At 43.6% G+C, this 27,000-nt stretch overlaps 3 protein-coding genes across 7 annotated transcripts in view; 1 reads left to right on the top strand and 2 right to left on the bottom strand.

The window, feature by feature from the left end:
- Window positions 1-7,518, bottom strand: part of LOC308326984 (lactase-like protein) — a 28,422-nt gene extending 20,904 nt beyond the window's left edge. Inside the window, exons 1-3 of the mRNA XM_080780094.1 lie at window positions 7,382-7,518; window positions 6,087-6,184; window positions 5,038-5,218 (exon numbers count right to left, since the gene is read on the bottom strand). The gene's annotated coding sequence lies outside the window, so the exon portion shown is untranslated. The remainder of the gene's footprint in view (window positions 1-5,037; window positions 5,219-6,086; window positions 6,185-7,381) is intronic.
- On the top strand, window positions 731-8,655 carry crybgx (crystallin beta gamma X; the record flags this gene model as incomplete). Its single annotated transcript, XM_080758764.1, has 6 exons — window positions 731-784; window positions 4,890-4,938; window positions 5,049-5,170; window positions 6,044-6,179; window positions 7,379-7,518; window positions 8,523-8,655. The coding sequence occupies exons 1-6, from the start codon at window positions 741-743 to the stop codon at window positions 8,653-8,655; spliced, it is 624 nt and encodes a 207-aa protein (XP_080614890.1). The 5' UTR covers window positions 731-740.
- A 2,932-nt stretch (window positions 8,656-11,587) lies between these two features.
- cars1 (cysteinyl-tRNA synthetase 1) overlaps window positions 11,588-27,000 on the bottom strand; it is a 32,993-nt gene continuing 17,580 nt past the window's right edge. For 4 of the 5 annotated variants that reach the window (XM_080770957.1, XM_080770958.1, XM_080770960.1 and 1 more), the window contains 17 exons: window positions 24,524-24,673; window positions 24,268-24,408; window positions 23,521-23,609; window positions 23,282-23,403; window positions 21,529-21,641; window positions 20,967-21,095; window positions 20,635-20,764; window positions 19,546-19,649; window positions 19,233-19,330; window positions 18,729-18,918; window positions 18,288-18,356; window positions 17,165-17,246; window positions 16,598-16,678; window positions 16,255-16,322; window positions 15,407-15,466; window positions 14,303-14,386; window positions 11,646-12,664 (listed from right to left, as the gene is read on the bottom strand). In XM_080770957.1, coding sequence (XP_080627083.1) covers window positions 12,536-12,664; window positions 14,303-14,386; window positions 15,407-15,466; window positions 16,255-16,322; window positions 16,598-16,678; window positions 17,165-17,246; window positions 18,288-18,356; window positions 18,729-18,918; window positions 19,233-19,330; window positions 19,546-19,649; window positions 20,635-20,764; window positions 20,967-21,095; window positions 21,529-21,641; window positions 23,282-23,403; window positions 23,521-23,609; window positions 24,268-24,408; window positions 24,524-24,673 — 1,839 coding nt within the window. In that variant the 3' untranslated portion in view covers window positions 11,646-12,535. The other variant, XM_080770956.1, reaches the window with a different exon arrangement.

Consider the following 27,000-nt stretch of genomic DNA (forward strand, 5'->3'; position numbering starts at 1 on the left):
GAATTGTTCAAAGCCAAAACTGTTGGCACTGCACTCTGTTCCGCACATACAAGTGTGTGTGTAAAGTGTGTGTGTGTGTGTGTGTGTGTGTGTGTGTGTGTGTGTGTGTGTCTGTCTGTCTGTCTGCGTGCGTGCGTGCGTGCGTGCGCATGCAATACATGCAAATACATAACTGTCATGGCTCTAATGGTGGCGTGCACACATGCATTTTGAATGTGGTGCGTGTGTGTGTGTGCGTGCGTGCGTGTGTGCGTGCGTGCGTGCGTGCATAAGCAGAGGTTGTGTTTGCAGTGCATTTGTACATGTATGCACTATGCACACATGCGTTTGTGTGCATATTTGTTCATGCGTCTGTGTGCCTGTGCGCATGCAAATGCATGTGCATGTGCATGTGTTGTATGTATGTATAGTGCATGCGTGTGTGTGTGTGTGTGTGTGTGTGTGTGTGTTCAGCTTTTTTGGGCAGGTTTACACAGAGCAGAGAATAGTGTGTGTTGCAGTGTGTGTGCCTATGTGTGTGTGTGTGTGTGTGTGTGTGTGTGTGTGTGTGTGTGTGTGTGTGCGTGCGTATTGTGCATGCGCCTGTGTGTGTGTGTTTAGCATATGAATGTGGTGTGTGTCAGTGGAGGGTCCTCCACCTGCTGGAAGCCTCTCTGAGGCTCCAGCAGGTGTAGGCCCACCGCCGCCCACCTGAACAGGCTGTATTTAAGGCCTGTTGTTCTGCCCTCGCAGAGCCCGACATGAACATCTTTACTAAAGTTGCAGGATTAGCCCAACAAACCAGGTATGTGGAGCGTGCTTGTGATCCAACCATAGAGAGCAGGGGGTTCTCAAACAGGTGCAGTACTTAGTTTAGACAGTTTTTGGTTTAGACTAGTCATTTGGTTAGACCAGTCATTAGTCCTATTATACAACTACAACCTATCTCAAACCCTCATCCTAAACCTAACCTCCCACGGGGCAGCACAATAACCTTATAACCCATGTCTAACCAATGACTAGTCTAAACTAAGTATGCACCCCTCTCAAACAGGTCACTCCTGTAAATAACGTTTTCCACCTGAATTACATCGTTACTTTATCATAGCACCTTTTGTCATATTAACGGTATACGTACAAATATGTACATTGTTGCCCAAAGATATATAGTTTATGTCACGAGGAAAACTGGAGGGAATATTTGTTTCCGTTATAGGACAGAGTGAAGATAAATTTGATACGTGGCCTTTAACCACTTTGAACCCCGGCATTTATATATTCACCAAACATGTCACAATTTGCTGTTCATGGTGAAGAGACTTGCTGTACTGTAGGCTGACAAAGTACAGTTTAAATTGGGTCTAGAGTAGACGCTCTAAGTGGTTAAACTGAAGTGACAACATTGATAAAGTATTCTGAGGCACCCTTTGGACTTGAGTCGAGGCACCCTAGGAGGTGCACCGACTTTGAGAAGCCCTGCCACTGAGCACCCACTAGTGGCCTGTGAGGATATTGCAAGTGGGCCACCAAATAATTGGCAAAACACTAAAGACTCAGTGGAGGAAAAAGTACTTTTGGCCAATTTTACAAATGCCTTCTAAATCAGTGGTTCTCAAACAGGATTGTATTTATTGGATTGGACCTACTTGGCCGTGGACCCCCCCCCCTCATCTGAAATATTTTTGTGCCAGTGAGACCCCCCCAGAAGAGAAGATTTGTGTTATATAGCAAAAACAAAAAAAAGGTATTCAATATTTTTGAAACACTTTGAAAAGATTTTTCAAAAATGTTCAGAAATAGCAGACGCACAAGCTTCCAGCGCGGCACAAAGTGATGTGCTGTGAACTTGTATATCTGCTATTCTTGAGAACCAGTTGTGAAACATGTATGTTGGGTATCTAGTGCTCATTATAGCCTACATAGAATCATGTCAGTGTCCCATTTCACAAGTTTTAAAATGTATAAAAGGTATAATTAATAATCTTTAGAAAATCTACACGCTCACAATGCTTTGCATCGCTTGTAATTTTTCAAATTAGTAAAAATGTACACAAGGCTGAAGTCATCAAAATCTACAAAGTAACTAGTAACTACAGTTTTCAAATACTTGCAGTGGAGTTAACTTAGTACAAAATTTCCACTGAGATGTATTGGAGTAGAGTTAAAAGTAGGCCTACTGAAAGGTAGAAATGCTCCAGGAAAGTAAAAATCTCTCAAAATATGACTTAAGTACAGTACTTTGTATGTATGTATTTAGCTACATCACTGGCCATGAGGATATTGTTAAGTGGGACACCAAATCATTGGCAAAACATTACATCAAAACAGGTCAAACATTTGACGTAAAAGGTCATGGTATTTTTTGTTCTCTAAAAGTCTAATCTACGTAAGTTCCGTTGCTTCAAGCATGGAACACAATTGATTGATTGGTCATTCAAATAAATGTGAAAATGCACACATCCCACCCATCTGACCACCCATCTGACCACTCACGTCACCCCTATTACTTTTTCATCCAAGGCACAGCTGAATTACATTGTTATAAATTACTTTACAGAACCAATTACACTAATGTCATATTGCGTGCGGTACGTACTATAAATATATAAATCTATCCCCCTAAGGTACAGTATGTGTCATTATAATAATTTGGGAGAATAATAGTTTCCATTAGGAAAGATTGATAATAACTTCATACTTGACATTGAACCACTTGAACCCCAGCTTTCCTATTCTGGGGGCCGGAACATTCAGCAAAAATAGCCAATCTACAAGCTCACAACGTGAATGTGACACATTGTGAGCTTGTACATCGGCTATTTTTGGTTTGCTGGTCCGTTTAAGTGGTTAAACTGAAGTGATATTTATGAATTGTATCCTGCAGCACCCTAACCCCTAACCCCTAACCCCTGGACCCCTAACCCCTGGACTAGCGTCACGGTACCCACTTTGAGAACCACTGGTTTAGAGACACGTTGGGGCAGCGGTGGCCGAACGGTTTGCGGAGCGGTCTTGATACCGGAAGGTCGCTAGTTCGTATCCCCGGACCGGCACGTTAAAATTACCACCGCTGAAGTGCCCTTGAGCAAGGCATTGAACCTCTACCATGAAATGTTCTATGAGCAGGGCCTGGCTGTAAACAAGTTCTTGAGCTTAGTCCAGTTACCCTGGGTAAACATAGTACCTTTGCTTTGCTTTGCACTGAGGAAAAGACAGGAAGCAGTGCTGGAGGTAGCAGAGGTTCTGAGGGAGTAGGAGGAAGGGTGGATAGGACCAGGTTCTGAGGGAGTAGGATGAAGGATGGATAGGACCAGGAACCAATACACCAGAGGGACAGCGCATGTTAGATGTTTGGAGAAAAAGCCACAGAGTCCAGATATGTACAGAGGACGGATAGTAGGGCGCGGGGCGCAGGAAAGAAATCAATCTAAATTTGAATCACAATTCTCAAAATCGATTCACAAAAAAATAAAAAATAACTTTAAATAAGTTTAAAGTTACAGGAGTTTTTACTATAGGCCTAATAATGGTGTTTGTATTAATAATTGTAAGCTTACCATAATCACAGTAAACATTATCATGTCTTCACTCATATTCAAGTGACTCCAGTCACTTCAGTTCAGCACAGCTGAGGTGTGTGTGTGTGTGTGTGTGTGTGTGTGTGTGTGTGTGTCACTGTCGGGGGTCAGACGTTAGTCCGACATACGTGACCAATTAAGACACACCCGTAGCTCTGACATGTGTGGCCGGTTAAGACTCACACCTGTAGCTGACATGTGTGGCCGGTTAAGACTCACCCGTAGCTCTGACATGTGTGGCCGGTTAAGACACATGTGTGGCAGGTTAAGACACATGTGTGGCAGGTTAGACACATGCGTGGCCACTTAGGAGGACTCACATGTGGCTCCGACATGCGTAACATAAATGTTACTTGCATCAAGCAATGATGTTGTGTTACTGCATCAAATAGAACTGCACCTAATCTAAGATACCATCAAAGTCAATACGTTTGACACGACCCTCTCTGGTATTAGGCCTATATTATATATATTTCTGTTTGTTTGAGATTAGAAATAACTAGGCTATAGCCTGCACTTGGTTGTTAAAGTCCAGATGAAAACAATATGACTGAAATAATTTAGATGAAACTGAGAGTGAAAAAAAAGAAACGTCGTTTTGATTTAATTTAATAACAGAAAAAAGATTTTCAATCTAATCGTATTTGTGACCTCAAGAAATGGAATGGAATCCCACAGAAGATTCAAAACATCCCTAAGGGTCTAGTCAGTAGAAAGATGCTGAGATTGGAACGGCCAGCCAGGCAAGGAGGCCTAGTGGAAGACCAAGATGTATGGATGTAGTGAAAGAGGACATGACGTTAGTTAGATTTAAGGATGTAGTGACAGTGACATGACGTTAGTCGGTGTAACAGAAGAGAAGCTAGACAGAGGACAGGCAGGTGATTGGCTGTGGCGACGCCTGAAAGGAACAGCCGGAAGGAGACTATTGTTTTTTTTTTAATATATATTTTTTTATCCCACGATTTTGTAACCCATTTTTCACCCCTGTGTCAATCATCTAATGTGATCCTGGGCTCTACACACCCTCCACCAACCTAGTCCCCATATATGGGGGACAAGGGGAGAGCAACGGACTTGAACTCATGCTTCCTTCATGCCTGAGTGTCCAAGTTGCTCCTTTACACCTGACAGGGGGGAGTTTCCCTGGTTGGACGTAGCGCGTGGAAGGAACACGTTATTCCAACCAGTTCCTTTCCCCTCCATCAGGCGCCCCGGCTGGCCAGGGGGAGGCAGTTTAGTGACCAGGATTACTGCATGTTTTTTGTGAGCGTACCTACCCTAGGAAGGATATTATTGTGTAGACTAACTGTGTGTGTTTTGTCTCCGCAGCAAGCTGGGGTCTGTGCTCCAACGTGCCTTCTATGGGTCCAGCGGGAGGGTGAGTCAACCTGCTCCACTCAGCCTGACTTGACAACCATGGAAATCAATTTACATTGTATCAGTTAGAAAATCAGTGGAAATATTCATAATTACTCACTGTGTTCTCAGGTGACGCTTTTCGAACAGCGTAACTTCGCCGGCAGGCGGCTGGACCTGAGCGCTGACTGTCAGAAACTCAGCGACAAGAGCTTCCCAGAGAAATGCAACTCTGTGCAGGTGGAGAGTGGAGCGTAAGTTGACAACAGCACCACCTACTGCAAAACACCCGTCACTGCATCCTGCAAGGAAGACAGACAGTAGTCTACAATTCAAAGGATCACTACTCTTTACTATGTACTTTTTCGCAGAGCGTGGGACCTGAGGGGGGGGCGCTTGTTTTACTAGTAGTAGCAGCCGGTGGTGTAGATCAAAACCAAGCGCCCCATCAGTGCCCATAAGGTCTCTCACTCTGCAAAAAAGGTAGTCCCAAACTCCCAATACTCTTCAGCGTTAAAACATCTTCCTAGTCTTTAATACGGTTTCCTTCTTGCTGCGTCGATGCACATGGTCATAATAAACATACAGTACAGACAGTAGGCTGCAGTTAATAGGCAACTCTTACGTCCAACATTTGCAAACTTGTTTGCAAACGTTTTAATGTCACGGTCACAGACCCCATACATACATTGACTTGCATCATTCCATGTAACCCCATTTCAAATGATCATATTGTCATGATGGACCCTGATATGAAAAGAAAGTGAAGCATGTTTCATTGCATTTCTTTTTTTTGTTGTATTATCAAGTGAATTGAACAATAGTCTAAATAAGCTACTCCTTACATTTATCTACCACTCTAGAGACTCAGCATCTTCTTATAACTGGTAGTAGTTAAAAGTAAATACAAATAAATACTGGTCCCCGGAAAACATAATATCTTTAGTTTGGGGTCTGCGGGGCAAATGCTGTACATATCAGTTTTGGGTGGTCCTTGAGTTTTGAACAACACTGATATAGCAAGATAAGTAACATATAGTTTTTTCAGAAAGCCGTTAGAAAACATGTGTATAGATTAATCGGCCTCAGGTCTTAATGTGTTAATGAATTGATTGGTTTGTTTGCAGATGGGTGGGCTACGAACATGAGAACTTCCGGGGGCGTCAGTACCTGTGGGACATGCAGGACCGGGGCGAGTACAACTGCTACGACAAGTGGTGTGCTCAGGTGGATCACATCTCCTCCGTCCGCGCCGTGAAGCAGGTGAGCTCTTATCTCCATATTATAACTGTCCTCTCAGTACAGGGTTGTGTAGCATCATGGAATGGCCTTCCTCTGCGTATAAGGGGATTGTGCTATATTTCCCCTCTTTTAAATGGTTGCTTGAAAACCAAAGCTGCAACCATTTATGATTCTTTTAGGTGTATTTCTTTTTTTATGCCGTGTTCCCTGTGATGTAATGTCATGTAAATGTATTCCACTGTTTGACTGTCTGTCTGTTTTTCCGTTTTGTGTTTCCTGTGAGGACTGCGGATGAAAATTAGCAACTGTGCTACAGTATATATATCCGGTGTATTTACGTCCATTAACCCATTCTGACCGGGAACCCGTTTTGGTGTTAGCATCATGTTATGCTTTAGCTATTGAAAAATAGCAGATCTACAAGCTCATAGCGCGCCACCGAGTGGCGCTCTACGAGCTTGTAGGTCTGCTATTTTTGAAAAATCGAAGAACGACTGACATTTTTAGAATCTGATCTCGGGTCAGAATGGGTTCATCAGACCAGTGTGTGTCCAGTGGAAACCTCGTATGAATCTGATCTCAGGTCAGAATGGGTTAATATGCATTGTCCCGTCCAAATAAACAAATACAGTAAAGCGTTACACGAAAGCATCAAAAGTAGCAGATGTACAAGCTTATAGATTTTGAATTTGGATCCTGAAAAAGTAAACCGCTTTGGACATACAAGGTTTCCACCCGAAAGAGACGATATTTAAGTTAAGTTAATAATTGCGATATAATGTAATATTATGTGAGGATGCACGTGGCCCATCTGACCCCTCGTTAACCCATTCTGAACGGGCACCCATTTTGGTGTTAGCATCATGTTATGCTTTAGCTATTGAAAAATAGCAGACCTACAAGCTCATAGCGCGCCACCGAGTGGCGCGCTACGAGCTTGTAGGTCTGCTATTTTTGAAAAATCGAAGAGTCGACTGACATTTTTAGAATCTGATCTCAGGTCAGAATGGGTTAATCAGACCAGTGTGTGTCCAGCGGAAACCTCGTATGAATCTGATCTCAGGTCAGAATGGGTTAATGTGTTAACAGGACACCAACCCCGGCAAGGCCCACCTGTTTGAGAGAGCTGGATTCTAATGTGTTAATGTGTGCAGGACACAAACCCCGGCAAGGCCCACCTGTTTGAGAGAGCTGGATTCTAATGTTGTTAATGTGTGCAGGACACAAACCCCGGCAAGGCCCACCTGTTTGAGAGAGCTGGATTCTCCGGTAAGAAGACGGAGATCCAGGACGACATCCCCAACCTGATGAGTCGCCACAGCCTCAACAGAGCCGCTTCCATCCGCGTCCTCGGTGGATCGTGAGTTCAACCCCCACTAACACCACACCTCCGCTTCTCCACTGCTCTTCTAAGGGCTCAAACCATTTACAATTTAGGCATTTAGCAGACGCTCTTAATCCAGAGGGATTTACATTAAGCAAGAACAAAAAAGCATGGAATACATCACATAAAAAGCATTTATCATGAAACATGCGTAAGCTAAGAACGTAACAGTGGAATATCTATATAATGAAGCTATACATATACACTATACATATATACTATACTATGCTATACATATGTACTATGACGTGCTATGACTACATACAATGCAATTATAGTGCTGTCTACATAACATGCTATAAGTCTTTATCAAATGCTATCCAAGTCTACAGAAATGCTATCTAAGGGGGTAGGGTATAAGTGCTACGGGCCATGATGGAGTCTGAAAAGGTGGGTTTTCAGACTACGGCGGAAGATTGGGAGTGATGCTGAAGTTCTGACTGCAACGGGAAGTGCATTCCACAAACGGGTGGACAATAATATTACCAAAGACACATGACATAAAGAGCTACACCTGAATGACATCATCAGGTCTGTAACTCTGAGTTCTGTTCAAATGGAACCAAATGGACCATTTGAACACTCAAGAGTTAAGTGGGTCATTTGAGAACCACTAGTAGTAGACGGACTGTGCCATGGTGTAAATAGTAATTGGGTCTTATGATCAAAATAAGAACATTATAATGGTGTGTAAAAATGAAATCAAAAAATTGCCACCGACAAGACCAAGTCTTGCCATGGACACATTTGAACGTGTACAGACATATTGATGACCCCTGGCTACCACTATAAGAAAGCATTCTACTGAAAGAACCTATAAACTACAATTCCACTCAAAGGAGATCCAAGTCAAGGCTGATATTCTAAGTCTTTAAGGGTTCAAACTGCTCATTTAAGCATGCATCGCAACGGGTTGAGCTGTGTTCAGCAAGTGTTCTGAATCTGAAGGTTCTGTTCTGTTCTGTGTTCTGTCCTTGTAGATGGGTGATCTACCAGGAGCCCAACTACAGAGGTCCTCATTATGTCCTGGAGAAACGGGATTACAACAACTCCTCTGACTGGGGTGGACAGAGCAGTACCGTGGGCTCCATGCGCAGGGTCCGTTTCAGCTAAGAACCATCAGAACCATGGGCTCCATGCGCAGGGTCCGTGTCAGCTAAGAACCATCAGTACCGTGGGCTCCATGCGCAGGGTCCGTGTCAGCTAAGAACCATCAGTACCGTGGGCTCCATGCGCAGGGTCCGTGTCAGCTAAGAACCATCCGTCACTTCCTTCTGCCAATGATGAACTCAACAAGGAATCAACCCTCTTCATATTACACACACACGTCATCTTCACACACTAGAAACCTATTTTGTTAATAAACAGACTGAAAAGATTTGTATTTTTGTCGCTTTAATCTCCAGGTGAAGTCTAAACAAGTGTTGCATACATGGAGGTGGTACTGCTGACTGGTTAAAAGAAATGTTTTAAATGTGGTAAAAGTAGACAATAGGGCATTGCCGTGGTGGCCATTTTGTGGTGCCCTCAAAAATAGGCCATTCTTTTTTCCGCCCATACTGTAGTGTTCCACAAATATTTATATAAATGATTTTAAGCCCAGAATCAAGCCAGATGCTAGCAAAACAAAGCAAAGCAAAGTTACTATGTTTACCCAGGGTAACTGGACTAAGCTCAAGAACTTGTTTACAGCCAGGCCCTGCTCATAGAACATTTCATGGTAGGGGGTTCAATGCCTTGCTCAAGGGCACTTCAGCGGTGGTAATTTTAACGTGCCGGTCCGGGGATACGAACTATAGCGACCTTCCGATATCAAGACCGTTCGGCCAAACCGTTCGGCCACCGCTGCCACACAGCACAGCACTAGGAGACAACAGATGCATTAATATGCAAGTGATAATGATGATAATATCTATGATTAATGATCTCAGGATTGGAAGATAACATGAATTTAAGGGGTTGGGGGCGGGGTCATTCCATTTCCCTGAAGAAGACTTTGAGGTAGAAACCTTTCATCTTTTTAAATAAATATTTTGCATCGTGGCTCTAGTGTGTGCAGCCTTTTTCTTTATTTTCTATGGGGTTCATTCCATGCAATAATTAATTACCAGATCAAAACTGTTTAATTATTGTTATATTTCACAACATCAGGGAGTCTTATGGGTAAGGTAAATGCAAGTGAAATATCTAGGAAAATATAGCCCATTTTGTGACCATAAAAAAAACGAAAATGCAAATCTAGTCTATTCTTGGAATAAGTCCTCTTGCAGGCCAATGCCATACTTTTAATACCAGGTAACATTTGTTTTGCTTTACAAAGTGTTCAAACAGCTGATCTACAAGCTCACACCGTGTAGATGTAGATCGGCTAGTTGAACTATTTGAAAGGTATTTTCCAAAAAATAGTAAAAAAATGGCAAATAATTTTAGGGATGGTGGTACAAGATGAATGAAATAATGAAATAAAATAAAATGATTAACATTGAAGTAAAATGGTGGCATCCTATGAGTAAAGATTCAGCCACCAAATGGCGGTGTCGGCGGTGAATTAAAACAAAAAAGAAGAAAAGTGGTAAAATTAAGACCTTTTTCCAACAAAAATAATCATGGTTTTGGCCATGTTGTAAATAATCAAAATATATATATCGTTGCTGTTGGGCGGAAACCACTTAACGCCCAAATTTAGCATAAATCAGTGCTATTGAACACCCTTCACTGTATGTTTGTGAACAAATGGAAAGTATTATAAAAAGCGCTTCGGATTTAACCCTTAACTCCATTGGACACTCAAGCTGTCTGCTAAAACAGCTAAACAGCTCAAAACTCCACCAAGAAATTGACAATATATATAGTCACAACACCAACATTGATGAGGCTTTGTTTGTCTTCCCAACAGCAGAGATACATTTGTCTTCAATCTGGTTTCTTGACACTCAAAACAAAACTGTATAGACCATTATCTGTGGTAACAAGACAACTCACCCAAGTTTCTGTTTTCCTCCCAGAATTTTCCCCAGTGAGGGGTGGGAGAGGCTGGACAGCAGACGGCTGGACTTTGAATTTCTCCCAACTATAAACTTTCATGACAGCAGACAGCCTAAGTATAAATATAATTTATGAAAAGCTACTACAGTGAAGTCTGTTCACAGAAGTTGTTGTAGGATAATGTGGGGATTATCTGACGAGGTACCATTTGAGTGGGCAAATCCTTACATAATACTAAATTGTTTATAGGGTCAATATAAGTAAAATAATATAGCCTTTCCACAGGAGTATATGTTTTATATTTTTCCAAAAAGAATACAAACAGCCAATAGCATATTACAAAGTTATCCCCCTCACTGGTGAAGATTCCGGGAGGAAAAACGGGCAAGCACCGGGGTGAGTTGTCCAGTATTTTAGTTGTAATTTGTAATTTGTGAGTTGTAAATTAGACAGTTCCATTCAGTGTGTAACTTTTAAGAGTGTACAAAGCATGAGTGTACAGTAACTCACCCGTAAGGGTCCATTTGGAACCCCCTCAACGAACCATGAATCCCTGGACCACACTTTGAGGCACTGGACCACACTTTGAGGCCCACTGGTGTTGAGTGTTTCCAGTGAGCCAACATATCTGTGTGGGGAGGCATACTTTGGTTCGACGGAGCACATTGGTCCGACTCGGGGTTAGGTTTAGGTGTGCTGCCCCGTGCTCGCGGTTATGGTTAGGGTGAGGGTTTGGGGGTAGGTAGTCGATGGGACCGATGGACCGGACCTATGTCCCGTCGGACAAAAGGCAGAATGGAACAGAGCCTTCATTAGTATCATTGGTTAAGGAAGAGGCCCAAGTTGTTTCCAATAATGCTGGGGGGGGGGGGGGGGGGGGGGGCTCTCTGAGGGCGGACCCAACCAGCCCTACTGATGACACTGGTCCTAAAGTAACTGGTCCTAAAGTAACTGGTCTTATTTCCCAGTTAGAGAAAACGCAGCTGAATTCAGTTTGTTTTTGTTTATTCACTGTTTATTGTCAACTGGATAGAATTGTGTGTGTGTGTGTGTGTGTGTGTGTGTGTGTGTGTGTGTGTGTGTGTGTGTGTGTGTGTGTGCGAGAGAGATCCCTGGAAAATACAGAAATAAACAGGATTAGAATTTATAATGAACTTTATACAAACTTTGATCAAAACACTTAAAACCCACTAGGTGGCAGCGCAGGATAAAAACAAAATCACAGATGATTAAAAACAGCTGTACATTATGCTGCAAAATCAGGAGTGTTCATTTAACCGCTTTAAGTGCTAAAAGGGCCTCTTCGCCCGTCTTATTTTAATCATGATTAGGACACAAAAAACACATTCCTATGGGGTTTTTATGTGTGTAATATCATATATTACACACGTATTTCAAATGTCTGATGATGCGTGAGACATTGGTTTCACTTCAACCTCCCCCTCCCCAGTGCACCAAAGCATTAGGGTCATTGTAGTAATTCAACAGGATGTCCCCCGTCACGTTGTTTTGCTCCCCATCCAATCCGATCAATCCGATCAATTGATACCGATTATTCCCCATCCGATATTTGTAATATTTTTATAGAACACGTTTATCACAATAATACAATATCCCAAATCACAGACAATTTCCAGTTTAAATATTATGATATTTATATAATATTGATTACTAGGGATGTCCCGATCACGTTTTTTTTAGCTCCCGATCTGATAATGACGTGATCGGCCCACGATTTCCGATCACTCGATTTACGATCGAGACAACCCCAGTCACAACCTAGTCAAACACACAGACTTCATTATTTTTTTCTGGCCATACAGTAGTGCAACATTCAAATTGTTACTACTGTAATATCTACTACAAATACTATTAACATTGAGTGACTGCAGTTTCTTCCAGCGGTGAAATGTCCCTTTAAAAAAAAAGGCACCCGTATACGTACAGGTCCACTTTGACACTCTCAGAGTTAAACCAGCAGGCCGGACGTTGTCGCAGTGAAACTCACTCAGCTGCCATTCTGGCTCATGTGAAGGTAATCGTTATATAGTTTCTCTTGCGTCTCGTAGAGTTTGCGTAGTTTCTTGGCCTGTCCTTTACTCACTTCCTTGCCTTCCACGTCATGAGTGGGGAAACCCTGGACACAAGGACACAAACACATAACCACATAAAAAAAACCCTGGAAACCCTGGACACAAGGACACAAACACATAACCACATAAAACCCTGGAAACCCTGGACACAAGGACACAAACACATAACCACATAAAACCCTGGAAACCCTGGACACAAGGACACAAACACATAAAACCCTGGACACAAGGACACAAACACATAAAACCCTGGACACAAGGACACAAACACATAACCACGTAAAACCCTGGAAACCCTGGACACAAGGACACAAACACATAACCACGTAAAACCCTGGAAACCCTGGACACAAGGACAACAAATAAACACATAAAACCCTGGACACAAGGACACAAACACATAACCACATAAAACCCTGGAAACCCTGGACACAAGGACAACAAATAAACACATAAAACCCTGGACACAACGACAACACAAACATATAACCACATAAAACCCTGGAAACCCTGGACACAAGGACACAAACACATAACCACATAAAACCCTGGAAACCCTGGACACAAGGACACAAACACATAACCACATAAAACCCTGGGAACCCTGGACACAAGGACACAAACACATAACCACATAAAACCCTGGGAACCCTGGACACAAGGACACAAACACATAACCACATAAAACCCTGGAAACCCTGGACACAAGGACACAAACACATAACCACATAAAACCCTGGGAACCCTGGACACAAGGACACAAACACATAACCACATAAAACCCTGGGAACCCTGGACACAAGGACACAAACACATAACCACATAAAACCCTGGAAACCCTGGACACAAGGACACAAACACATAACCACATAAAACCCTGGAAACCCTGGACACAAGGACACAAACACATAACCACATAAAACCCTGGAAACCCTGGACACAAGGACACAAACACATAACCACATAAAACCCTGGAAACCCTGGACACAAGGACACAAACACATAACCACATAAAACCCTGGAAACCCTGGACACAAGGACACAAACACATAACCACATAAAACCCTGGACACAAGGACAACACATAAACACATAAAACCCTGGACACAATGACAACACAAACACATAAAACCCTGGAAACTATGTCACCCATTTTCAACGTTATCGTCATCTCCACACTAATGCTCATTTTAAAGATGGTACCATTTCACTCTGTGTCTCAGAGGAGGGCTGTGTGAGGACAGTTCAGAAACCTGCCTAGAACCAGTGACATCATCATTTGGCCATGTTTGGTATTTGATCTCGTCTTGTATTAATGAATGCAAGAACAATGCCTTCTATTTCAGCGTGCAAACAAAGAGAAAGGTTGTGGTTGCTATTAGCTTCACTGGTAGGCAGGTTTCTGAACTGCCCACAGAGTGAGTAGACAAATGGTTCCATCTTATGATGAGCATTCAGTGAGGATAAAATTATAAGTCAATGACACTGCTTGTCACAAAAGGTATACTATGATTTCATTAGCTCAGACAATTACACAATAAAACTCGTCCTATACATATAATTTAGAGACAAAGACACATTGTAAATCAATCTGAATAAATATTCTGTCAATTAAACCAATTCTGAATAAATATTCTGTCAATTAAACCAAATAATGTAATACAATAAAAAAGCTGGGTTACCATTTCGTCAAACTTTGAATATTTGTCGGTTTCACTGAGAAACATTTCAGAGGCAGGGATCTTCATTTTGGCAAGTTTAGCCATCTAAGAGAAATGAAAACAATGAGGTCAGTGAAAATGGAACCAAAGACTTGCTGTCGGGCAGAGGCCTTGCATCTCCATATTTCAACGTGTTTCGTTGTGTCTTGTTTTCTGTAAATTAATGCCCTACTGTACGTAATGATCAGACAAAAGTATAGCAGATTTACCAAAAAATTGCAGATTTACAAGGAATTGGAATTTTATTTCATATGAACGTTGTTATCGTTGCCTAGTCGCCTTTACAACGAGGCATAACTTGCAATCATGGAATGAACAACGCAGCTAAACACCTGGGCATTATTTGGTGTCAGCCCTGGTATCATTAACAAATGTAGGACCAAGGAAGGAACAAGTTATACTTTGATCTAAAGGTGACCAATCAACAATAATAACGATATCAAATACAATTGATATTATTGAATAATCGGCCGAATTTAAGTTTCCAAACATTTTTTTAGGACGTTAGTTCTGTGTTTTATTAAACATTCTGCTCTGGACACAATCAGAACCACAATCAAAGACATTTTCAAAGCAGTAGCAGTTGATGAAAGAAGACATTCAACAGATTTCACATTTGTTTGTCATGTTAACTTAAATGATTAATTTCTCATTAGCGTCTTTTGTGAAAACCCTTCATGAATGACATTCCATGTTTAGGCCTATTCATAGTCTGGATTTTCGGTGGTGAGTTGACAACCGCTCCGGTGGTGAGGTGACCACCGCTCCGGTGGTGAGGTGACCACCGCTCCGGTGGTGAGGTGACCACCGCTCCGGAGCTGAAATAACGTTGAGCGGTGGTGAGTACAGAGAAGGGCTGGAGCGGTGGCGGTGGTTTGCTCTTCACCGCGGCTCGTGACGTCATGTTGTAGTTCGGTGGTCACCTCAGTGACGTCATGTTGTAGTTCGGTGGTCACCTCAGTGACGTCATGTTGTAGTTCGGTGGTCACCTCACCACCGAAAATCCAGACTATGAATGAGCCTTTAGTGCTACACGCAATGTGACTTCAGAACAGAATTCCTCACCTCTTGCTCCTGTTTCTTTCTGGCAGCTTCCTCTTTCTTTTTCTTCTTCTCTTCCTCCATCTGTCAAACAGGAAGTTGACAGGAAGTACACAGACGTCTTAATGAGGTCAGATATCATGCTTAGATTGTGGTTCGGTAGGTTAACCCATTCTGACCTGAGATCAGATTCTAAAAATGTCTTCTACATCCTGACGGTTTTCTGAAAAAGACATGTTTCTGTGTTCCCTTAACCCAAAATGGGTTAAGGGAAGACAGACGCAACGTTTAATTTATATTAAAGCCCAATAGGCAGCCCTACTGGAAAGAAATCAGGCCTCTTCCTTACTTTATCTGCGCTGTATAATTTACACTGTAAAATCCCCAGTGTTCATTCTCAGAGTGACAGATCTGTAAAATCCCCAGTGTTTATTCTCAGAGTGACAGATCTGCAACAGTAACGCCTCAAGGACAATAATGCACAATCGTATGTGCCGTCTCAAACCACGCGTCATACCCAGCATGTATGCATGTACAGTATGTACACAAAATGACCTCTACATTTCATCCGAGGAAAAAGTTATTTGTTTACCCAGGGTAACTGGACTAAGGAAAGGCACTATGTTTACCCAGGGTAACTGGACTAAGGAAAGGCACTATGTTTACCCAGGGTAACTGGACTAAGCTCAAGAACTTGTTTACAGCCAGGCCCTGCTCATAGAACATTTCATGGTAGGGGTTCAATGCCTTGTCCAAGGGCACTTCAGCGGTGGTAATTTCTAACGTGCCGACCTTCTGATATCAAGACCGCTCCGCAAACCGTTGCCCCTAAACAGGGGGACAGGGGTAGTGTTGTGAGTCATATCTCATACCTTTGTCTTTTCTTCTCTTTCCCTCAGCAGTGTCTCCTTGTCCACCAACTTCACCACCGTAGGAAGTCCTGCCACAGCAGAGAAGAAACATTTACATTCATAGCTTACAAGTCTTCAATATTTATATGAGAGTGTACAAATGGTACCAAATGGACCCATACGTTACAGAACTGTTATTCATTCTTTATGTGTTTCCGGTAATATTATCGTCCACATGAGTCACACTCATGTTGTGTGTCCGAGGCAAAAAATTGAATTTAGGCTAAAATGTCCACCTGCTAACAACAACCATTATAATAGTAACAATACTAATACAAATATGAATCATAATTGATTCGGGTACCTTCATGGTCTTCCAGTCGCACTCCCAGTTCAGGTAAGATGTCATCACGGATCTCATCGCACAGCTGCAATAACTCTGTCACTGCAACACATGATTCATGCCTCTGATTTAATAACACACGGATTTATAAATCAGATAAATCAAGCTAGCAGTAACACCACATTAGTGCAGTGGTGCCCTAACCTTTTAGCTCAAGACCTTTTCCCCCTCACTGTATATGTTTCTTTACCCTTTTTACCTCCTTTATGATGAATTCCTGTTCTGTTCTTTAACTATTATAGAAGTGTCTATTTGTACGTCTCTAAATGTTTTGATGAATTGGACATGGTGGACCCTCTTGTAAAACAAGTGTAATGCTTTATTGGGTCGTCCACTCACAGTTAACAGTCTTTTGTATTGAGTTTGTGCTTGAAATGTACTGTAATTCTGCAAACTGTTAATAAATATTTCAATCAATCAAAAAAAATGGGAGATGTTTATCCAAACTAGTGAAAATAGTTTGAGAAATAGTTGTGAAAAAGAGTTGACTAGTGAAATGGAAAGAAAGAAAGAAAGAAACGTCCTTACCCTTCAGCTCTCTGGCAACTTTCCGGACATTATGTCTGAAATCTGACAACACTGTCAGATACGGCATCACGGTGCTCTCCAGCTAGAGACACAGCAACAATATTCACATTAAAATATTTTAAAGATTAATTATATCTTTCACAACGTTGCATTGCATTGAAAAAGCACTGCCTGTGGCGGATGGAAGGAGCACTTCGCCTATTTCCAGCCTGTCTTCATAGAATGCTCATTAGAAGATGGCACAGATCTCCTCACTCTGAGTCAGAGGGTAGCCCAGGTCACAAAGTATGGACCAGTGGAAAGTGTTCATTTTGACAGAAAATTCTGATTTAGTCTTAAAGGACCACTTCACCACTTTCCAACTTCTCTTCCTATAATTGGTAATAAAATACCACAATTCTTTCCTACTCAGTCTGTGTCTCATAGGAAGGCTGTAGGCAAATTCTGATTTATTATTGGTCTTTTGAACACCAGTTCTGGTCCTATTTAGTCATCTGAAATGGTTTAGTCTTAGTTGAATAAATATCAAAATCTTAGTATTTAATCTTAGTCAAACAGCCTGAAAAATGGTCTCTTTCCAACATCAAGCTGCTGTCAAAGCCAGACAATTACGCGCCTGAGAAACCATTCTAACTTAACCCGATCCGAAACGGACCAGTGAATAAGTGCCACACATCCCACACACATCCCACACACATCCCACCCATAGGCTGGTTTCTGACCTGTACACATCCCACCCATAGGCTGGTTTCTGACCTGTACACATCCCACCAACAACAGAGTGAGTAGACAGAAATGGTTCCATCTTATGAACATTATGAAGATAAGGTTGAACATGTTGTGCTCCTTTCCATCTGGATGCACTACTTTCTTTGTTTTTGATGTGCTGCTCAATTCACTGCACTACAGTGTTTTATATTAGATCATGCTTATTATAGTTTTTTTTCTTAAATTATTGGTTTATTTTACACTTACTGGTTGCTGGTCCCAAGTACAATATCCGTTTCACGTGTAAGCATGCGAATGACAAAATATATGTAACTTTTAATTCCACATCCAATGCAAGGAAAGAAGTGTTCAAAATAAGAGCGTGAAATCTCCATACTCTCCATACTGTACTTACGTCTGCTCCTTGACCTTTTGACCCCACTGGAAATCCTATGGGCTCTGCTCCTTCAATGGCACCGAATGTCTAGAGGGACAGTGAGAGGGACAGAGAGGGATACATCAGAATGTCTAGCAGGGACAGAGAGGGATACATCAGAATGTCCAGCAGGCAGAGGGACATGAGAGGGACACATCGTCTCTTCTTAGTCTCGACAGTGGCGTGCACAGGAGCACAGAGGACCTCAGCTCTGCCTTTCATTCACAGTAAGAGAAAGACAATTTCTCTCCGCAATAGGCTTGCCTCGTTTCTCAACTTGTATACATTTGCAAAGAAAATGTACTGTCTGGTGTACTGGAGCATCAAGCTGCCTCGTGCTACGGAAATAGGAGATACATATGGGCCACAATACATGGCTGGCGAACCCAGGCTAATTTCAGTCTGCTTCCGTTCACTCACCTTCAGCATAGATGTGAGATGGACGGCGATGCTTTGCACCAGCAGGCGGTTGGGCGTCAGTCTGGCGTTCTTCCTGCTGGCCATGTAGCTGTTGGTCAGGCTGACCAGCGACCTCATCTCCTCCATGGCACAGCGGGTGTCCATGTTGTCACACAGAGCCTCGTGGATGCCACGCTTCTTCTCACAGAAACTGTGAGAAGGAGGAAAAATATGCTCTCCTCATTTTCTGATGCCAATTTATTTACAGTGGGGGGGTGGGGCGAGTGATATTTTTTAGGTTAGAACATATTTTCTTTATTTATTTTTTTAAAGTTCAAGCTGATAGTAAACATCGCTGCAGACTGTGTCAAAGGCAAGGAGTCACTGCCACCACATCGGGGGAATAGGGACTCCCTATTTGGCAGGGTAAATCTAATTCTTTCCAAATGCAACACACCTCCCAGCTCCTTTAGCCACATATTGATTGTGTTCCCCAAGGAGAATAAACATAGTAGTTGTTCTTACCTATTGTTCAGTTCCAACTCTGCCGCTTCCCACTTCTCAAACTGCCCTGTGAGGTCGGTGGGGGAACGCATCACGTCCTTTACGTTGAGGAAGAACTCCTGGAGGGACAGAAAGAGCACAAACAGTCAGCCCATGTCACAAATAGACATTTCTGCTATTTCTGAATAAATAAAAAGAATTATGGACATTTTTCCAACATGGAAACGACTGACGATTATGCGAAAATAATTGCGATTATCTCATATAATTGTGATTAGGGCTATTGTGTAGTAATTGCGACAGGCCTCAGCGCTGTGTGCCACTTTAAACTTACGCTCATGAACTTCTCATACTGGACAGCAGACTCCATGGTGTTGGAGGAATAATCCAGGGTGTCCTTCCAGGCGTGCATCAGGAACGCCAACCGCAGCTGGCGAGCTGAAAGGGAAAACACCTCATTTAAAACTCATGACATCTGGGGTAGTTTGTCACAGGATAATACGCAGGGAGAAGATATTTACCTGGTCAAAGTGCTATTGGCGGCTAGTAAAAAAGCAATTACAAGACTATGGTACAAATCAGAACCTCCAGCTTGTGAGCAATGGCTGAGCATTGTGGAGGAGATATTTGTAATGGAGAAACTAACTCATGTATTGAGACTACAAGAGGAACTATTCATTGAAAAATGGGAGGAATGGACTGAATATAGAGATCAACAAAACAACACCAATGTTAACCCATTCTGAACGGGAACCCATTTTGGTGTTGGCATCATGTTATGCTTTAGCTATTGAAAAATAGCAGATCTACAAGCTCATAGCGCGCCACCGAGTGGCGCGCTACGAGCTTGTAGGTCTGCTATTTTTGAAAAATCGAAGAACGACTGACATTTTTAGAATCTGATCTCAGGTCAGAATGGGTTGATCAGACCCAGTGTGTGTCCAGTGGAAACCTCGTATGAATCTGATCTCAGGTCAGAATGGGTTAATAATGATGGACATTTATAAATGGACTGTATGTTGTATACTGGTGATGTATCTGAACCCTTGCTCTGTAACTGTCATTTTATGTTTTTAATTTTTATGTCCAACTGCAAATAAAAACTAAGTTTAAAAAAAAAGAACTCATGACATCATCGCCATCACACAGATGAAAACTAAAGATCAGCGGTAGCTTTTGTGGGGAGCGATAAATAAACACTCCATTGAAGTATTATTAAGCCCTGAGGCCAATTATTATTATTATTATTATTATTATATATGTTTTGGCACAATAACAACGGTACAAAGGTAACACACTGAAAGGTAAGACACTGAAATAAATGCAGGTGAGAAAGGAAACCCATGCCCTCGAGTGGCTCAGTGGAAAAGTCCAGGCCCACCAAAACGGAGGTTGTGGGCATGGACTGTATTTAAGCCTTTACCTGTGTTCTTTGCCAGGGCATCTTTTATGGTGATGAAGTTCTTGAGAGATTTAGACATTTTGCAGCCTGCGATTGTCAGGTGTCCAGTATGGAGGAAGTAACGAACCCAGCAGTCATTCTCATAGAAAGCCTGCGCAGAAACAGCGGCCACATTTAACCCATTAAACCAGAGAAAGTGTGTGTAATTTTAGATTTTAGCTACAGTATATATACACTGTATAATAGCGTATAAAAGTTATTTTTGGGATCTACAACATTGATATTTAGAACATTGGTTTAGAGCAGTCATTCTCAAAAATAGCACACTGGTAATGTAGAAGTGAAGCGCTCACCTCGGACTGAGCCAACTCGTTGTCGTGGTGGGGGAACCGGAGGTCGAAGCCCCCCCCGTGGATGTCCATGGACTCTCCCAAGATGGAGCCCGCCATGGCCGAACACTCAATGTGCCAGCCTGGCCTCCCCTGTTCAATACATGAGAATGAGAATGTTACACAACACTCAATATGCCACCCTGGCCTCCCCTGTTCAATACATGAGAATGATAAGTTACACAACACTCAATATGCCACCCTGGCCTCCCCTGAGAAATACATGAGAATGAGAAGTTACACAACACTCAATATGCCACCCTGGTCTCCCCTGTTCAATACATGAGAATGAGAATGTTACACAACACTCAATATGCCAGCCTGGCCTCCCCTGTTCAATACATGAGAATGAGAATGTTACACAAAAAAAAAAATTGTCATTACTGTCCTGTGTGCCAGAAATGAAATTTGTATTCATAATGTTCAACGTTAATCGCCATTACTTGAGCAACAATGAATCATCAAGTAAAATGACATTATCACAGCAGCCCCCCACAGAGCCCTGAGGGACCCTGGTCAACCGTACCTTGCCCCAAGGAGAATCCCAGGACGGCTCTCCAGGCTTGGAGGCTTTCCACAACGCAAAGTCGTTCTGGGACCTTTTCTCGCTCAGCCGGTCTGCAGAGATGCTCAGGTCTCCTGAAGGACACACAGAGAGACGTTTCTGATCAGCACGGTCACACAGAGAGACGTTTCTGATCAGCACAGTCACACAGAGAGACGTTTCTGATCAGCACCGTCACACAGAGAGACGTTTCTGATCAGCACAGTCACACAGAGAGACGTTTCTGATCAGCACAGTCACACAGAGAGACGTTTCTGATCAGCACAGTCACACAGAGAGACGTTTCTGATCAGCACAGTCACACAGAGAGACGTTTCTGATCAGCACAGTCACACAGAGAGACGTTTCTGATCAGCACAGTCACACAGAGAGACGTTTCTGATCAGCACGGTCACACAGAGAGACGTTTCTGATCAGCACAGTCACACAGAGAGACGTTTCTGATCAGCACAGTCACACAGAGAGACGTTTCTGATCAGCACGGTCACACAGAGAGACGTTTCTGATCAGCACCGTCACACAGAGACGTTCTCTGATCAGCACAGTCACACAGAGAGACGTTTCTGATCAGCACCGTCACACAGAGACGTTCTCTGATCAGCACAGTCACACAGAGAGACGTTTCTGATCAGCACCGTCACACAGAGAGACGTTTCTGATCAGCACAGTCACACAGAGAGACGTTTCTGATCAGCACAGTCACACAGAGAGACGTTTCTGATCAGCACCGTCACACAGAGAGACGTTCTCTGATCAGCACGGTCACACAGAGAGACGTTTCTGATCAGCACGGTCACACAGAGAGTCGTTTCTGATCAGCACAGTCACACAGAGAGACGTTCTCTGATCAGCACAGTCACACAGAGAGACGTTTCTGATCAGCACAGTCACACAGAGAGACGTTTCTGATCAGCACAGCCAGACTGAAGGACACACAGAGAGACGTTTCTGATCAGCACGGTCACACCTTCAAAACAACCTCATTTTAACATCGACCGCCAGTGACGCATATTGTGTTTGCGATAGAAGGTGCTCGTCCGCAACACCCAGAACCTCCGAAGAAGAAGATTACACCCGGACATACAGTAACATCATCTGAACAAATTCAGTTTAGATCCCAGTTTATAAAAATAGTTGCGCATCAAATCGTATCAACAAGGATAGGGTGATTAAAAAAGTTATTACTGGTATGTCTGTATCAGTAAAATTACTTTGGACAGGTGGAAAACGTTTGTAAAACTTGCAAAGGGACAAATTACTTTTCCTGGGTTACGTTTAAGGTTGGGATTCGGTTCCCGAGATTGAAGTACCGAAGCAGGTTCCATCGTACAGTATTTGCATTAACACAAACTGTACATAGGACGTTGCCAGACTCTCCGTGGTTATGAACGGATCGATATACTGGCGCTTCATTTCTGTTTTTGGATCATATATCGTATAAATTAAAATGATCGCAATGTAAGCTAGCAATGTAAAGCCAACTTTTTTTAATAGATTGTTTCCGGGTCGTGGGTTTCAGAGTAAAAGAGCCCAGACAACTCTGGCACCCCAGAGCTTCTATTTTGAAGAACTTCCGGCACCGATTGTGTGTCCTGGAATTTCTCATCTGTCTTAATTTGGCTCAGCTGTGCATTTTAGAGCATCGCGGAGGCACGCTTCGCGATGAAAAGTAGAGACTCTCGTCTTTACTTTGAGACAATATTTGTAATCTCACCCTCTCCTTCCTGCAGAGCCTTCTGGTCCCCGACGGCTTCCGGTACCAGCTTGGCGTAGGAGTGCTGCTCAGTGGAGTCAAACCTCATGGTGTCAAAGTAAACCGAGCCGTTTGACTCGTACCTACGAGACAGAGGACATGAAACTATCACCGTAAAATCAGTACGGTTTTAAATCAAATGGTTCTGATCCTTGTTGTAATTACTAACCACTGCATGCTAGAGTCGGTGACCTTCTTACCCGTATCCATTTGAGACAATCTTCTTCACAAAGTCCACGATCTCTGGCACGTACTCACTGACCCGGGTCAGAACATCTGGAGGTAGCACCTGATGGGCACAAAGAAAGCTTTAGAAGAATGCCCTCTACACACAGTCAGAACATCTGGAGGTAGCACCTGATGGGCACAAAGAAAGCTTTAGAAGAATGCCCTCTAGTCTACACACAGTTCACACACATTTCACAACCGGGGAGAACATGAAAAATGCACACAGAAAAGGCCCTTTCGTCAAACTGCACCAAGGGTTTGGGCGACGATGACGCTCACAAAAACGCCTCACAACACGAGACGCTGTGAGCTTGTAATTTTCACTATATTTATATATTTATCTGTGGAACCGAGTCAAATTGACATCCCCTTTATACGAGAACGGTATTCATAGAAAACGGCAAAATAGAGTATCCTTTGCTGGTGTAAAATATAACCATCCCGTCATTCAAAAGCCTGATAGGGTTGCGTGAAGGGGGGGGAGGAGCTACCTGGTTCTTCTTCTTGTACGTGGGCGACAGTCCGTTACCGCCACCTACTGTAGCGACATTATAGCGTTTTCATAAAGTGTGCGTTCTCGTGTAAAGGATCAATTAAAACTTTGCCGTTTTATCTGGAGACCGTCACCGTCTGAAACAGGCCTAAATGTACAGACACGCAGAAAGACAGTGGGATGCGCACACATACATACTGTACATACTGTACAGACATCTACCTACATTCAGGTCTTCCATGTCTTTGTGGTACTCTCCCTCCCAGTATTTAGGCAGAGTAGAGAAGATGGAGTTCTCGGTGACTTGGCTTCCAAACTGAGCGTCCAGCCAGTCAGCCAGCATGTCTTTGGCGGTCTCCAGTAACACCTGGAGGGACACGGTCCACACGCCAACGTTATTAGAGCTTAGCATTAGGTTTGTTTTATTTACTAATACTGGACCTGGATATGAAAAGGGTTGAAAAGCACCCAATGTTTCTCACCTGGGCGTGAGACTGCAGAACGGCCGCAGAGGTGTTGCTCTCCACTGCCTCCTGCAGGGGCTTGAGGGCAGTGCTGACCGCAGCGTCCAGCCGCTCCAGCATCTGTTTCTTATCGGGATCCGTCGTCTCCGCCAGGTTGGCTTGGAAGGGCTTCGAGTGGGAGTTATTATTATTATTAACCCATTCTGACCTGAGATCAGATTCATACGAGGTTTCCACTGGACACACACTGGTCTGATAAACCCATTCTGACCTGAGATCAGATTTTAAAAAATGTCAGTAGTTCTTTGATTTTTCAAAAATAGCAGACCTACAAGCTCGTAGCGCGCCACTCGGTGGCGCGCTATGAGCTTGTAGATCTGCTATTTTTCAATAGCTAAAGCATAACATGATGCCAACACCAAAATGGGTTCCCGGTCAGAATGGGTTATTATTCACACACACATTATATATATTATTATTATATATTAAAGGGCTTCGAGTGGGAGGAACACACAGTTAGTTATTCAGGCCTCAGCTTTTTTGAAAGACAATACAATAAAAAGGATATACGTATCCTACCGATTTTCACTTAAATAAATAATAATAATAATAATAATAAATATTTTAGAGTTTGTTGTTCGTGACATTTGCTGACCACCCAAAATTGTTCAAATGAAAGACGTTGACATTGACTTGAAATCTTTGGTGCATTTTATTGTTCCACTTGTCCAGAAGCCATGGTTCTGACAACATGGAAAGACAGGAAAAGTGTAGATCAGACAATTTGCAATCACTTTAGCTCAAAAACCAAATGCAATCAATTTAGCTCAAAACATTAAAGTATATAGTATATATAACACATAATAACATAGACAAGAGCTTACATTTGGTCATGGACGCATGGGTCTGGCGTGGAGAGCTGTGTGAGTGGAGTGACTGTGTGTGGAGTGAGTGTGTGTTTGTAGTGGAGCACACCTGGGCTGACGGTGGCAATCAGCCCAGATGGCAGATGGCAGACACCTGTGAGTGATGGGGGGTGCAGTGATGGTGTGGAAGGGGAGTGTCCACCAGGGGCTGCCATTTAGGTTGCCTTTGGAAATTCTCAACAGCCGCCCCCACGGCAGCCCAGCTGCTGTGACTAGCCGGAATTGTCCAGAGGCGATCAAGGTGGCAGCGAGGGTAATGGAATGAGGCGTGCCACTGGTCGGGTGTAGATCCGATCCCGGATGGCGACGTCTGCTGATCGGACCCGTCCGTCCGGACTGGGGTGGACCTTTGTGACCTTGCCTATTGGCCAGTGTGCCCTAGGCATTTGGGGGTCCATGACGAGGACTATTATGTCCTCTTTGAGGTTATCGGTTTCGGTTAGCCATTTGTTCCGAGACTGAAGGGTTGGGAGGTAGTCCCGTATGAATTGAGACCAGAACTGGTCCGCCAGGATTTGACTCTGACGCCAACGCCGCCGCCCCATGGACTCGGCAGCGTACGTGACTTGAGGTAGGTGGGAGTCACGCCGCCCCATGAGGAGCATGTTGGGAGTCACAGGGTCCAGGTTAGCCACATCAGAAGATGTATATCCCAGTGGTTTGGAATTAAGGATTCCTTCAACCTCCGTCAGTACTGTGTTAAGTACGTCCTCCGATACGGATTGGTGCCCAACCGCAACCTGCAGTGCAGTTTTGACTGAACGAATCTCCCTCTCCCAGAGGCCTCCGAAGTGGGGGGAGTTTGGAGGATTGAACTTGAAGGTGAGTTGGTAGGCGCAAAGTTTTTTCTGTAGTTCGGGTTCCATGGCCTGAAAGGCTTCCTGGAGCTCTCGTTCGGCACCACGGAAGTTGGTGCCCCTGTCCGAATGTAGTTCCATAGGTTTGCCTCTGCGAGAGATGAACCTCCTGAGGGCAAGGAGAAATGCATCGGTGTCCAGGGAATTGAGGAGTTCGAGATGCACTGCCCTGGTTGTCATGCATTTGAATATCACACCCCATCGCTTCTCCGTGCGACGTCCGATTTTGACCATGAAGGGGCCGAAGCAGTCAACCCCGGTAGAATGGAATGGAGGGCTCAATAGCCTGAGGCGAGCAGGTGGTAGGTCGGCCATTAGGGGGACTTTTGGCTTGGAACGCCAACGATGACAGTCTGGGCATGAAGACTGATGGCGTTTCACTGCCTGCCTCCCTCGGAGGATCCAGTAGTGCCTACGGAGTTCGGCAAAGGCTCGCTCCGGACCAGAGTGGAGCAGTCTCTCATCAAAGTCCTTGATGAGCAGTTTAGTGATGGGGTGTAGAGGGTCCAGCACAACAGGGTGCAAGGGAGACTGGAGGGGGCCCTGAACATTCCGGAGCCTTCCGCCAACCCTTATGAGGCCGGTCTGCCCATCAAGCTCGGGGGCAAGGGTTCTGAGCCTGCTGTTGCAAGGCAGGAGTTTGTTGGCATGTAGGGCTTTCAGCTCCATGGGGAAGCTCTCAGCTTGGCATTGTTTGAGGAGTTGGAGCTCG

This window comes from Protomyctophum bolini (genome assembly GCF_963924005.1).
Source record: "Protomyctophum bolini genome assembly, chromosome: 1".
NCBI lineage: Eukaryota > Metazoa > Chordata > Actinopteri > Myctophiformes > Myctophidae > Protomyctophum > Protomyctophum bolini.